This window comes from Muscardinus avellanarius (assembly GCF_963383645.1).
Source record: "Muscardinus avellanarius genome assembly, chromosome: X".
NCBI lineage: Eukaryota > Metazoa > Chordata > Mammalia > Rodentia > Gliridae > Muscardinus > Muscardinus avellanarius.
The window spans coordinates 118,955,869-118,970,953 of record NC_137792.1 but is presented as its reverse complement, the minus strand read 5'-3'; the positions used below and the strand labels follow the sequence as shown (position 1 = coordinate 118,970,953).

The 15,085-nt window shown below is 36.0% G+C and overlaps 1 protein-coding gene across 1 annotated transcript in view; it reads left to right on the top strand.

Moving 5' to 3' along the window:
* Positions 1-15,085, top strand: part of CHM (CHM Rab escort protein) — a gene marked incomplete at its 3' end in the record, with an annotated part of 160,434 nt that overhangs the window by 126,469 nt on the left and 18,880 nt on the right. Inside the window, exons 10-12 of the mRNA XM_080719412.1 lie at positions 2,992-3,096; positions 3,488-3,551; positions 9,914-10,010. Of these exons, the coding sequence (XP_080575538.1) occupies positions 2,992-3,096; positions 3,488-3,551; positions 9,914-10,010 (266 nt within the window). The remainder of the gene's footprint in view (positions 1-2,991; positions 3,097-3,487; positions 3,552-9,913; positions 10,011-15,085) is intronic.

Sequence of the window (15,085 nt, the reverse complement as noted above, 5' to 3'; positions counted from 1 at the left end):
TAGAATTTGAAAACGTCCCCCAGGTGTGATTCTGATTTGCTTCCTTCTCCTCTTCCTCCTCCTTTGAGAATCACTGTTTCATCAGAAGCTTCGCCATGCATAGGCACATTTACTAGTGTCTTGTCCTTGCATAGTTGAGCTCCCTAATCCCCACACTTTCACACTTCCCCTTTGTGTGATCCCGACTAATTATTCCTAATACCGTACATTCTAAACCTAATGTGTTCCTATCACCAAAACCAATCCTATTACTGTTTGGAAGCACAGAAAACAGGAAATTTCCACAAGCATGAGAGCCAGGTTTAATTTTGTGGTTGATATAAGTGAGAGCTCTTTGCAAAAGACTCATATTCTAGGATTTTTATCAACACCACCACCCCCTCAGTTTTATTCCAACATTTCATGATGAAAATTTTCAAACCCATACCAAAATTGAATTTAAAGTGAACATCTGTATCTACTATCCAGGTTCTATAGTTAACAGCATAATATACTTGCCTAATAACATTTCTATTCAGTCTTTCCTCTATCCTTTTCACAGAAAGTTTCAGCTATTCCTAGCTTCTCCCTAAACACTTCAGTGTGGATATTATTAACTACAGTCCAATTTTGTCCCAGTGCATTTCTTTCCATATAAAATTTACAGTGAAGTGTCTAAATCTTAAGTGCTGATTGCCTGAGTTTTGCCCAATGGTGAATATGTATAACCAAATCCCTATAATGAATTAAAGCAATTTATACCCCCATTTTTTTCTGCCCACATTATTTTTCTTGACTTTCTGTAGTCTCTTAAGTTAAAGTTAAGAAAAAGTTTTGTCAGTGGTTATTGGATGGAGATCAAAGTGTGTAATGATATTTCTCTTCTTCCTCACTTGAAAATGTTTATGAATGTTTCAAAACAGAAGACCAGATGAGAAACTTGTATTTTCAGTTTTTAAATAATTATTGTAGAAACTGGTTTAAATATTTTATCTGTTAAGTATTTTGTTAAGAAAAAGCTCCAGTTTAATGATATGTCAGAAGGTACGGATACAATTAGAAGTTGATGAGAAAAAAGGAAACAGATATGAGATGAGAAATTATTTAAATATTAGCCTAACTAATATTATATTAAAATGTGTTTATCTGGTTAGAATAGATAGATAGATAGATAGATAGATAGATAGATAGATAGATGTATACCATTACTAGACATCATAGTCTATCCTGACAATAGTGATGACATTTATTCAAGAATGTCAGAATACTATAGTGCTCTATGCATATCCATGTTTTATAGCAGCACAATTCACAGTAGCCACATTATAGTACCAACCTAGGTATCTGTTAAGAGATGAAGCAATATAAAAATGGAGTAAATATACACAAAAGAATTTTACTCTACACTAAAGAAAACGAAATTTGTCATTTGTTGGAAACTGGATGGAACTAGACACTATTATGCTAAGTGAGATCAGTCAGTCTCAGAAAGTCAAGGGTTGAATGTTTGCTCTTATATGTTGAAGCCATAAAGAAAATAGAAAACAAAAGGAACTTCAGATAAGTGAGGAAAGAAAGCAGTAGAATAGTGAGAGGGAGTAGGAGGAAGGTGGAGAGGGGAAGAGAAAAAACTAATGAAAGAAGCAGTTCATAGTATACTGTTCAAACATAGCACTGCCAATCTCACTATATGTTTGTGGAGGGGTGTGTAGCAGGGACGGAACTAAAGGGAAACACGCCTGTGTGCTTGTTCGTTTGTATGACTTTGAACCTCACTATGATGCATAGTTACAGTGTGCCAATAAAGGTACAGAAAAGAATGTCAGCAAAGCATAACCCACCTTTAGAAAATACAGATCCTATTCTCACTGTTAGCCTTGAATGTTAATCATTTTATTTTCAGTACCTTCATGACTGAAATATCACATATCACGCTTATGTTAGAGCAGGTGAATATATTTTAATTTTTGCGAGTATGCTTTCAATGTGATATGAGTTGGAAATTTTTTGTTTGCATTTTATGAAGAGCAACATGTAAGTGTATTTCTAATAAAAATAATTCTGTTCCCAAAAGAAGTTGTGACAAAGGTAAATTGGTATTTCCATAATAAAAAGATGTAGCAAACACATAGCCATTTGCATATAGTTCCTGAAATACTGCGCACTGGCTTTGTCAGTGCTGGTAAGTCCATTTCAAGGATGTCGCCCTTAGTCCATTAGTTTGGATAATGAGCCCTATAAAGTACATTTATAACTTGTGGCACTGCAAGGAGATGGATTCTAATTTTCATCCTTTTATCTAGACACATTGAAAGAAGGTCAATGGAGGGTTCTATATGATTCATTGTCCCAACACATATCAGATGACAGAGACCTGATAATGTCCATGCATAAGTGTTTTCCTTATTTGGAAACAGCACTTGAAAGAAATCTTTCTATGATCATCCTTTGAAGTAAAGTGGAAACAGATATTAAAAGAAGCTCTCTTCCTTTTTTTCTGTTTAAAACATTATCAAACGCCTGACCAGATAGCTATTCTTGAACAAAAGAGAAAGCAACACTTAACAGAAAAATAAAAAGCCTTTAGTAGCTTTTATAGACTGTGAATGATATAACAAGATATTTAATCAGCTTTTCTCTTTCTCTTTTCTTAGAATTGTTGAAGAGGGAAAAAAGCCTCCTTTCTAAACAAAGGAAAGCCTCTATGTTACTAAATATGAAGAAAGCTTATAATTATGCCATAATACTTGTTCTAACTCTACTCTTGCTTATCATTGGCAATCAAATAAACATTTAAGTTGTATTTCATATTCCTTTGGTAGTTTAAAAGATGTCGAAACAGAAACAAGAATACATACTTTGTAATTTAGTGTCAGTTTTGTGTTGGGAAATGTGGGATTGTAAGGAATGTTTTAACCTTCACAAGGTTTTGGTTTCAAAACCAGCAGCTGTTTATGTTGATTTTCTCAAACACTGATATGAACTTTTTTGCTATGCTTATCTTCCTTATAGATGTAAAGCAATCATAGATCAGTTTGGTCAGAGAATAATCTCTAAGCATTTCCTCGTGGAAGACAGTTACTTTGCTGATAGCACGTGTTCACGGGTGCAATACAGGTACGGTGTCCCTCCACCCACTAGGTAAGCAAACGGGAAACTTCATGCTGTGTGATTATATTAGCGTTTCTCCATGCTTCTGTCTCTCAAGTAATATGCAGAGTTGTACCAAATCTACGTTCCATTCAGAATCTTACCACCCTCTTATAGGGTCTGGTTGTCAGTGAGGCTAGCATAATGTCAGCTCCTTTGCTTCAGCTGGGGTTTGTCTGTAGGTCATACGCTCTTGTGTCATGAGCCAAGAAAAGATGAAAGCAAAACTTAGTTTTAGGAAGTGACACTTTTTATCCTGACTTAAATCTTTGAAACATGCCTTCTGGTGGTTATTTAACAAAAAATGAAACTTTTCCATGGAGTCTGAGTCACTACTTTACTCTTTTGCGCATTACAGGCAGATCTCCAGGGCAGTCCTGATTACAGATGGATCTGTACTCAAAACAGATTCAGATCAACAGGTAAATTCCCTCTTGTGTTTTTTTAAAATAAATTTCAAATGGTATGCCCATATATGGAGGTGTCACCATCAGTCTCACTAAATGTCTGTGGAGGGAGGGATATGGAAGGAAATGTATCAAGTGATATGTGCCTGCACATTTGTGTCATTTTGAATCTCACTATGGTGTATACAGTGTGTTAATTAAAAGATTAAAATAAAAAAGATTCAAACCCAGGTTCATCAAAATTAGAAAAATAATGCTTTTTCCACTTTACAACATGCCTCCCCAGCATTAGAAATTAAATACAGGCCGGGCATGGTGGCATGCACTTGTAATCCCAGCATTTGGGAGGCTGAGACAGGAGGATCGTGGTTCGCAGACAGCCTCAGCTACTGCTTAGTGAGGCCCTTTGCAACTCAGTGAGACCCTGTTTCAAAGTAAAGAATAAAAGAAAATTGGGCTAGGGGTGTAGCTTGGAGGTAGAATGCCCCTGGGTTCCATCCCCAGTACCACAATAAATAGATAAATTAATTTAATTAAATAGCATGAAATAGTTAATAAAATTATAAAATAAAAGTTGTATATGTTAAGATGGAAACTCAATGGTGTGGTACAAACCGTGAATTGAGTAATGAGTTTAATTGATATCTAGTATATATCTCTTCACACAGGTACTTTTTTGTGATGAGAACCCTTAAGTTCTACCCTTAGGAAATTTTAAGTATGTGATATGTTATTATGACCTATAACCCCTATGTTGTACATTGTATCGTTCTAACTTCCTGTTAAACCGAAAGTTCTCCTTTTGTGCATTTTAAGGCAATATTCTTTTATTTAATAAGTTTACATTAAATAATAGAACTAAAAAATTGACATTCCCAAACCACTGACTACAAGTTTTCTGTTCTTTGACATATTGGCCCATTTCATCCACTCCCCAGCCTCTGGCAGCTACCATTCATGTCTGTGTATGTGGATTTAACCCTTTTAGATTCCACATATAAGATGATATAGTATTTGTCTTCCTCTACCTAGTTTATTTCACTTAGTATAATGTCCTCCAGGTTCATCTACTATTTTGTCACAAATGGCGGTGTTTTTTTAAGGCTGAATAATATCCCATACATTGTTATTCCATATGTACGTACGTACACACACACACACACACACACACACACACACACACACAGTTTTCTTCATTCACTGACGTACACTTAGGTTGTGTTCGTATTGACTGCAAGGAATAATACTGGAATAAACATAGGTGTGTAGACATCTCTTTGAAATGCTGATTTCATTTACCTTGGATAAATACTCATAGGCAGGATTGCTGGGTGATATAATAGTTCTGGATTTTTTTTTTCATTTTTGTAGTTCCTCCATACTGTTTTATGTAATAGTTGTATTCATTTACATTCCTATGAATAGTGTACAGGGTTCCAGTTTTTTCCATATCCTCACCAACGCTTAATATCATTGTCTTTTTTATGATAGCCATCTTAACAGATATGAAATGATATCTCAGTTTCTAATACTTTCTTATGATATTGTCAATTTTATATACATGATAATATATAAATATTGATGAATTAAAGGGTGTTATATCTTGCTCGTAGATTCACAACATATTAAAGTCAATCAGTAAGCTAAACATGAGAAGGAAGGAGGGTTAGGGAAAGGGGAGGGAATTGGGGAAGAAGGGCTAAATGAGTGCTGTGTGCATGTATGCCTCCACCATCTTGTACCCCATTAAGATGGATGACTACAATGCACCAATAAAAAGTAACGCACACACACACATAAAGTATCTTAAATCATATTGTCCTAGTACTTTTTAATTCATTTAAAACTTACATAGTGAAGCTGGGTGTGGTGTTGCACGCTTGTAATCCCCGAGCTGGGGAGGCGGAGACAGGAGGATTGCGCAGGTTCAAAGCCAGCCTTGCTGGCTTCAGAGACCCTGTTTCCAAAAATAAAAAAGTATAAAATAGGTCTGGGAGTGTAGCCCGGAGGTAGAAGGGCTTCCAGGAACCCCAGTACCACCAATAAATATATATAAATATAAATATATATATATATAATTACATAGTGACAAACATGCAATAGCATTGATTTCTTAGCAAATTCTCTCCAGTAGAATAAATAGCTGTGTCCTATGTAAGATTTATTCTAGGAAAATTGAATTCATTCCTCATCTTTTACAACTATTTCTAGGAAATTGAAAATATATCGTTATGGGAGGAAAAAGAGAATTCCCAGAGAATACATTTAACTACCTTAGAGAAACTACCTTAGAGATAAAGGCTTAGAGTAGACCACCTTGAATTAGGCCAGTATGAATTAATTTGAACACACATTCTCAGTTACCATATTTCCTTTACCACCAGTGTTCATTTCTGTGCCTTCTGTCTCCTACTTATCCCAAACTCTGTAATAATGTGTCTGTTCCTCTCATGTTTAGTCAGCTTGATCACTTTAATTTCAGGGGCACAGTCCCTTCTCCTTTTAACCATATTTTACAGTGACATAAATCAGCTTACTTAGATCTAATGCCACTGCTAAAAAGTATTCTCCTAAAATTCCATAAATCGAAGCTTTCTGTTATGTAGAACAAATATTTGAGTAGACAAAGTCAATTAACAGTCCCAACTGCCATTGCTAATACGTGAACATTCAGGAAAAAGAAACACCAGCTATGGCTTTTATACTTGTAAACAGAAATCCTACTTTCATTTTACTCTTCAACAAATAACAATGCCTTTAACTACCTGCCAGCTGGTGTGTTGGGTTCCAAGGAGATAGTGGTAACCATGGTAGTGTCTCTGCCTTAAAATTTGGCACGTAGTCTAGAGGATGCAAATATAGACATCAATAAGCATGAAGGACAGTTTGGTGTGATAAGGGTGAGCCTGCATGTAGTACAAAGAATGGTAGTAGCAGCAGTTATGTGACTGGTCACACTGGACTGTCCATTGCTGGGTGGCTTACCACTGTCTCTCATTAAACCACAAGCTCTTTGAGTGGGTCAAAGAGTAGCAGGGAGGCAGGAGAATAAAGAGAGAAAATAGAGCCAACTCTCTGGAGAATCTAAGCCATGAAAGAAAAAGTGAAAAGAATTGTAACCTGAAGAAGAATATAGAAGTTCAAGGGGGCTAACTTTAAAACATTACTGCTAGCCAGGCGTGGTGGCGCACACTTGTAATCCCCGCGCTTGGGAGGCTGAGACAGGAGGATCACACGGGTTCGAAGCCAGCCTCAGCTACTTAGTGAGGCTCTCAGCAACTTAGTGAGACCCTGTTTCCAAATAAAGTATAAAATAGGTCTGGGAGTATAGCCCGGAGGTAGAAAGCCTCTGGGTTCCACCCCAGTACCACCAAAAAACAAACAAACAAACAAACAAATAAATAAAAACATTACTGCTGGGCGTGGTGGCGCACACTTGTAATCCCACCATTCAGGAGATTGACACGGGACAGTCACGGTTCATGGATAGCCTCAGCTACTTAGTGAGACCTTCTGCAACTCAGACTGTTTCAACCAGCATTATTTTTTATTCTTTATTTTTGAAACAAGATCTCATTGAGTTGCAGAGGGCCTCACTAAGTAGCTGAGGCTGTCCGTGAACCGCGATCCTCCAGTCTCAGCCTCCGGAATGCTGGGATTACAAGCGTGCGCCACCACGCCCGGCTTCCCCTACTCTTATCAACATTTTCAAGACAGGATCTATACTTGCTGGCTTCTGTTTTTTACCCCCCCCCTTCATTTGTAAACCATACCCACTTGCCCTGTGCTTACATTGCTACCACACTTTTCTTTGCTAAGTTCATTTAAGAACTTCCTGTAATCAGGGTCCAGGGATATTTTTGCTGTTTTTGTTCTCGCGTATGAGGACTTTTCTTACATGTTTGACAGTGTCATTATTCCCTTAATCTTGGAACTTGGTCCTCTTTTGACTTCATGACACTGATCTCCTGGTTCTCCTCATGACTGGCTGTCCCCTCTCTACTTCCTTTGTGGGCTCTTCTTCCTCTAATTGGCACCTAAATATCAGTGCTCCTCAGCATTCTCACTTCCGCCCTGTGCACAGTTAAATGGATGGCCCTGTATTCCCAAGTGGTGACTGCGAAAATGTTGACTAAACCCATTTCTGTACCTTTCAGGAGTGCCTGGCCTATAGACTAAACCTCCTGCAAGGAACACACCAAGCAGCACACACTTAAAGATGTAATCATCATCTTCCCTTCCTAGGCTGTTCATCATCCATTACTCCCTTGTTCCAGGGACAACCCCTTTAAGATGAGCAGTTTTCTTTTTTCTCTCTCTGACATCTCATCAGCCTTCAGGACCCTATCACCGTAACTTTCCAAAAGTTGCTTCAGTGTGCCTTTCTTCTTGGTCCTTATTCTCACTCTTTTTTTGTGTGTGTGTGGTACTGGTGATGGAACCCAGGGGAACCCAGGGGCATTCTACCTCCCAGCTATACCCCCAGTCCTATTTTTTATTCTTTATTTTTTAAACAGGCTTTCACTGAGTTGCAAAGGGCCTCACTAAGTAGTAGCTGAGACTGGCTGCGAACCGTGATCCTCCTGTCTCAGCCTCCCGAATGCTGGGAGTACAAGCGTGCGCCACCACGCTCGACTTGTTCTCACTCTTGTTATTACCATAGCCATCACCGTCTTCTGACTGGTTGCCCTGTCTCTACTTTTGTCTCCTTTAAATCGACCCTCTCTACAGCCAACCCAGTGATCAGATCAGGGTATACAGAGAGCCTGCCCGCCTTTGTTTCCTGTAGAGAATTTTCTTCCTCAGACCTTCTCTTCTTTCAAGTTCGAAGCATAAATAGAGCACTGAAGCTTAGAGAAAGGAGAAACAAGAGATGGGAGTCCAGCTAAATTTATGGAAGTGGTGAGCCTGGCGTGGTGGCGCACGCTTGTAATCCCAGCCTTTGGAAGGCTGAGACAGGAGGATCGCAGTTTGCGGACAGCCTCAGCTACTTAGGCCCTCCGCAACTTAGTGAGACCCTGTTTCAAAATAAAGAATAAATAAATGGGGCTGAGGGTGTTGCTCGGTGGTAGATAGTCCCCAGGTTCTATCCCCAGTACTGCTAAATAAGTTAATTACTTAATTTAATCATTTATTTATTTATTTACTTATTTATGGAGGTGGTAATAGAGAGTTGGGAAATTCTCTTCTAAAGGATTTTATTAATCTCTTTGAGGTTTAAGATAGTTAACTTCTCAGAGTTCAGGTAAGGGAGAGCCTATGGTAGGAAGTTACTGATTTTATCTCTGTAAAAGAAATTATGATGGTTGCAGGCATTAAAACGTTCCTAATGTTGGTGGACTTCTTAAGATACTTTTCCAAGTTTGGTCTTGTTTTTGGTTGTACTCATTTAATTATTCCACAGTGTTCAGTGCCATAGTAGCTGCTCTCTTTTATCGTGAATAGCATCGAAGGGAGTTAAGAGGAACACGTAGAGCTCAGATTTTCAGATACCTTCAGCCCCAAAATGCGCATCAAGTAGGATGGTCTAGATTATCAAAATAATTTCTACTTTTAAAATTCATGATAGAAGTTTCCTCTGTAAGATATCAACGACATTCTCAGTCAAAATCTAAACATAAAACTCATATGTAAAGTGCAAATCAGGCTTTCTGTCTGGGAAACATCTCGTACATGATAAAATGTAATTTCCTCGGATTGAGGCTTAATATTGCAGCTTTAGCTTTACAGAGGAACATCGATCTAATTGGCATTTAATGTTTTTTTTTAAAATATAAAGCCATTTAACAAATATCAGTAGTACCTAGGAGTGAATTCTGCATATCAATAAACAGTATTTAATAATAATTTTACATTTCACTTTTGACTGAATTCCTAACTAATTGAGTCTTTCAATTAACTTGATATTATTCACTTTGAAACATTTTGCTTTATGCTTTACATATTTCAATATTTTTAGGATTGGTATTATACTTCTTTTTAAATTCTCCGCAAATGCTATTTGCAGCCATTGTGAATAATCAAAGTTGAATTAATGTAATCTGACTTCAAACACCAAAGTCCATATACTTCAGAAGTAAAAGTTATAATTGAATCCTTTGAATATAATGGTTGAGGAATCAAGCATTAAATATTTGGAATATTCACTGAATTATATGAACTTAATATATAAAAATATGTAATGCAGAAATTAAATATCAAGACACAGAGTATGCATGTTATCTGTTTCAAATTCTATTCCAAAATGAAATCCTTTCAAGCCAAATATTTTCATACATCAAGGGATATTTTGGAAGTTTGAAAATTAGCACTCTAATGCTGTAAGAATGAAATTGAGATCTAACAGTTGTGTCTGATATTTTGTTTCTGCTTTTTAGATTTCCATTTTGACAGTACCACCAGAGGAATCAGGAACTTTTGCTGTTCGGGTCATTGAGTTATGTTCTTCAACGATGACATGCATGAAAGGCACCTGTAAGCACAGTAGAATTGGTTATTTGCCTTTTGTGTTTGTTTAAAGAGTAGGGGCGGAGCTATTAGAGTTGCAGCGTGGTATTGCTGATGTTTACTATTCACAGCATGGCTTCTTATAGTGCATAGAGGCAAACAGTAAGTCATTTCATATATGCCCCTCCTCTCAAAATATTTCTGTGGTTAAATCTTCACAGGCATAATTTTCACATTCTCCAGTGAAGAAATTTCTATGGCTTTCCAATTCTTTATGTAATTTTTATTAAGCTGATTGAAAACTTAATTGGACCAAATTTCTTTTCTTGATTGCTCTGTTTTTTCTTTAGTCTGTTTAGACTTCTATAACAAAGTATCTTCAAGTGGATAATTTATAAGCAACAGAAGCTTATTTTCATAGTTCTGGAAACTGGAAAGTCCAAGATCATGGTGCCAGCAGATTCTGATTTTTGCGAGAAACTGTTCCTTATGACACCTTCCTTGTATCCTCAAATAGTGAAAGGGACAAACAAGATCTTTTGGGCCCCCCTTTTAAAAATTGTATTTATTAGCCAGCCAGGCCTGGTGACACTTGCCTATAAGCTCAGCACTTGTGAGGCTGAGATAGGAAGATCTCAGGTTCAAGGACTGCCTCGGTAACTTAAGCAGACTCTCAGAAACTTAGCAAGACTCTCAAAACAAAAAATAAAAAAGGAAGTAGAATCATGTCCATTCATTCCCCATTACCAAAAAACTCTTATTTATTTATTAATTTTATTTATTTTTTAAATTTTTTCATTGTTGCATTGTAGTCATCCACCTTAATGGGGCATAAGATGGTGGAGGCATACATGCATGCATCACTCATTTAGCCCTTTCCCAGTTCCCACCCCATTCCTTCCCCCTCCCTCCTTCTCACATTTGGCTTAGTGATTGACTTTGATATGTTTGTGAATCTACATCATGTATATTAGGGAGTTTCCCTCTTCCTCCCTCCCATCCCCCTCAGTTAAGTTGCCTTTCAAAGTCCTATCTTTTCATCTTCCTTTTTGTAGATTACAGTATTGTTATCCCCAGCCACCCCACTTAAAATTAGTGCCCATTGATCAACCTTTCCCCATCTCTTCCTTACCCTTACTTTCCCCAGTCTCTTGTAACCACCATTCTACTTTCTACTTCTATGACATCAGCTATTTTCTGTATTCCACATGAGATCTTTCTTTCCCTAGTTCACATAATGTAATTATAACTAATTACCACATTTTCACAAATGACAGGATTTCATTATTTTGTATGGCTGAATAGTATTCCATTATGTATATCTACCATGTGTTTTTGTCTATTTATCAATCAATGAACACTAAGTTCTTCCTATTTCTTGCCTATTGTGAATAAAGCTACAGGTATGTGAGAGTGCAAATGTTTCTTTAATATAGAAATTTCGTTTCCTTTGTATATATACCCAGTAGTAGGATTATTGGATCATATGGTAATTCTAGTTTTACATTTTTCAGTGATCTTCATACTGTTTTCCATAGTGGATATACTAATTTAATCTTCCCACCAACAGTATATAAGAGATCCCCTTTCTCTACATTCTTACCAGCGTTTGCTATTTTTGACTGTTTCATTAATAGCTTATTTTGGCTGGAACAAGATGATATCTCATCGTTGGTTTTATTTACATTTCTCTGATGACTAGTGATTATTTCTTCATGTACTTATTGTCCATTTGTATTTCTTTTATATTTTGAGAAAGTTCAGATCATTTTTCCATTATTTATTTTGTCGTAATGTGTCATTTTTTCTATTGTTTGGAATTATTTGTATATTCTAGATCTCAACCTCCTATTAGAAGTATAGTTTGCAAAGAATGTCTCCCATTTCGTAGGTTGTCAGTTTACTCTGTTGTTTCTTTTACTGTGTGGAAGCTTTTGAGTTTGATGTAATTACATTCGTCTCTTTTTTTCATTTGTGGTCTCATCCCAAAATAGTCCTTACAAATTCCCATTTCCTAAAGTGTTTCCCCTATATTTTCTTCTAGTAGTTTCATAATTTAGATTTTAAATTTAAATATTCAATCCATTTTGTGTTTTTTGTATGCACATAACTATCCAGCTTTTCTAGCACCAGTGATCGAAAAGGGCATACTTTCTCTGATGTGCGTTCTTAGCATCTTTTAATTTCTTCATTTCAAAGTTGTATGGCCTTTTTTCTTGCCTGCTTTCTATAGCTAGGTCTTCCAGAAGTTTATTGAATACAAGTGATGAACACTGGTATTTTTGTATTGTTATAGATTTTAGAGAGGAAGCTTTCAGATTTTCTTCATTCCATATAGTGCTAGCTACTGGCTTATTATAGATGTTTTTACTGAAGTCCATCTCTTCTGTACCTAATTTGTTCATGTTTTTTTTTTTATCAAGAGAGAATGTTTATTAAATGTTCTTTCAACATCTACTGAGAAGGTGACATTTTTGTTCTTCATTCTGTTGATGCAGTATATCACATTTATTGATTTGTATATGTAAAACCATCCTAGTCTCCCCAAAATGAATCCTACTTGATTAAGGTATTTGGTAATATGTATTAATATGCTCTTGGTTTTGGTTTGCTGATTTTTTTCTGAGGATTTTTACATCTATGTTCATCAATCATATTACCTTATAGTTTTCTTTTTTTGTTATGCCCTTATTTGATTTGATTATCAGGGTAATTAATGGTGACGTCATAGAATGGTTTTGAAAGAAATTGAGTAAAATTTTAAATTCATTTCGCATTGTTAGAAATATATTTGTGGGCATTTATGTATATGTATTCACACACATATGTATATGTGCATTTGTTGAACATGAATATATAAAAATTAAATTTCAAGGGGATTATACCAGACTAGAAGCAGCAGTGATCATCTGCAAGTAGTTGGGATACAGGTATCTGACTTTTAGATTTTTCTGTTTATTTTACCTTTGTTTTCTCATTTCTGTACCTTATGGATTTAAAGCAGACATTTATTTCACAAGTATAAAGAAAGGATCATATCAATGACATTTGTTGCTGTGTGATGAAAGCTTGACATACTCCAAATTTCTTACTGTTAATGTTGATTATGTATAATTTAATCCACCATTTGGCTCATTTCCAGATTGCTACAGTATAGAAATATCTCACATGGCTATTAAACAATTTCTGACATTTTTTCCTTTAGTTGTTCCTACCTAATTAAATGTTTCCTGAAATCTAAACCAGTTTTCTAAATCACTTGCAACCTCCTGATCAGTGTGAACCATCTTCATTCAGTTGGCCCTACTTTGCTTTCTTCCTTCCTTCTTTGTCATCTGGATTCTATTCTTTCTTAATTTATTTTTTATGTCTGTGTGTGTGTGTGTATATATATTCTCCCACCACCAATTTTTTTTTTCATTCAGCTACTATAGAGAAGTCTTCCTACTCCTAGAGGAGATAAACCATACCTTTTGTGCTCTATAATCACATGTAGCCTGAAGTGGTACTGTGACCTTTACATTTTCTTTTTTTTTTTTCATTTTTTTGCTCTTTTTAAATTTTTTATTAATGCATTGTATTCATACATCACAATGTGAGACATCTTCTTATGTAAATAGTATCACAATTACTTTAAACATCCTTGGGACATTGTTTAGTTTACAGTATGTTCTGTAAGGGAAACACTAATATACACTGGAGGTCTATTTGTTTGTCTTAGTAGCTATCTCATATTTATTCATGGAATCACTAGAAAGAGGCCAAAAATCTCTCCTCATATCACTGAATTCATCAGAATGCAGTGTTCTGTGGACAGAAATGGTCTAAATATAGGAGATGGCCCATTTTTGAAGTGTCCTTCAAAAATTCTTCAAAAACCTATTCTTCAAAAAACATTCTCTGATGGTATTCATTCATTCAGTATTTATTGAGATCCTACTAAATGCTGTGTGCCAGTGGATATCAATGAGTTGGGGCTGTTGCAGAGATTCAGTGTTTACAAATCACCTAACACATCGCCTGGCAAAGAGCAGTCATAATAGATGGCAGCTTCTATTTATGACAATGAAAATAAGAATACGTTACTAATATTGGGTTATGGCTACTATATTTTGCAGAATATTGTTTTACTATCACCATGTTTTCTCTTACCTTGGTGATTTTGAATATACTGTTCCTTTATAACTAGAGGGAGCCTGCCAGCAATTAAATGCTTCTTAATCCTTTAAATACTAATACTACTTTTCCAAATCAGTCTCTGACTCATTCATGCAGCTGAGCATTTGCTCCTCTGTGTAGACAGAAACTTGCACATTCTTCAAGATCAACATTTATTCCATTTTAATAATAATAAATATAATTATTAAGAAATATAATATAATTATTATAATTAATATTATAATTAATATTATTAATATTATTATAATCAATAAATATAATTACAAATAATAATGATAATAATAATAATAAACAGGAAATAAGTACCTACCTATGTGTGTACACTGGGATCAACTCAATCTAATCCTCAAAACTCTATGAGATAGGTCTTATTTCCTCCTGTATTACTCACATTATTAAACAGGCAGAGAAAAAGCACAAAGCAGAAACTGAATCCACACAATCTGGCTCCACAACACATATATTTGGTACTGGTGATGGAACCCAGAGGCATTCTATATGCAAGATACACTCCCAACCCAATTTTATTTCTTATTTGGAAACAGGTTATCGCTAAGTTGCAGAAGGCCTTGCTAAGTTACTGAAGATGGTATCGAACTTGTAATCCTCCTGTCTCAGCCTCCCAAGTACTGGGATTACACGTGTGTGCCACCACGCCTGGCTTGACCTACACTTTTTACTGTGGTACTAGGGATTGAACCCATGGGCGTTCTACCTCTGAATTACACCCCCAAGAACTTTTATTTTAGTTTTTATTTTAAAACAGGTCTCACAAATTACTGTGTGCTGGCCTCAGATCATTAATCCTCATTTCTCAGCCTCCCAAATACTGGGATTATAGGTGTGCACCACCATATCTGGCTTATTCTTTTCTTTTCTTCTTCTTTTTTTTGGTGGTACTGGGGTTCCTGGAAGCCCTTCTA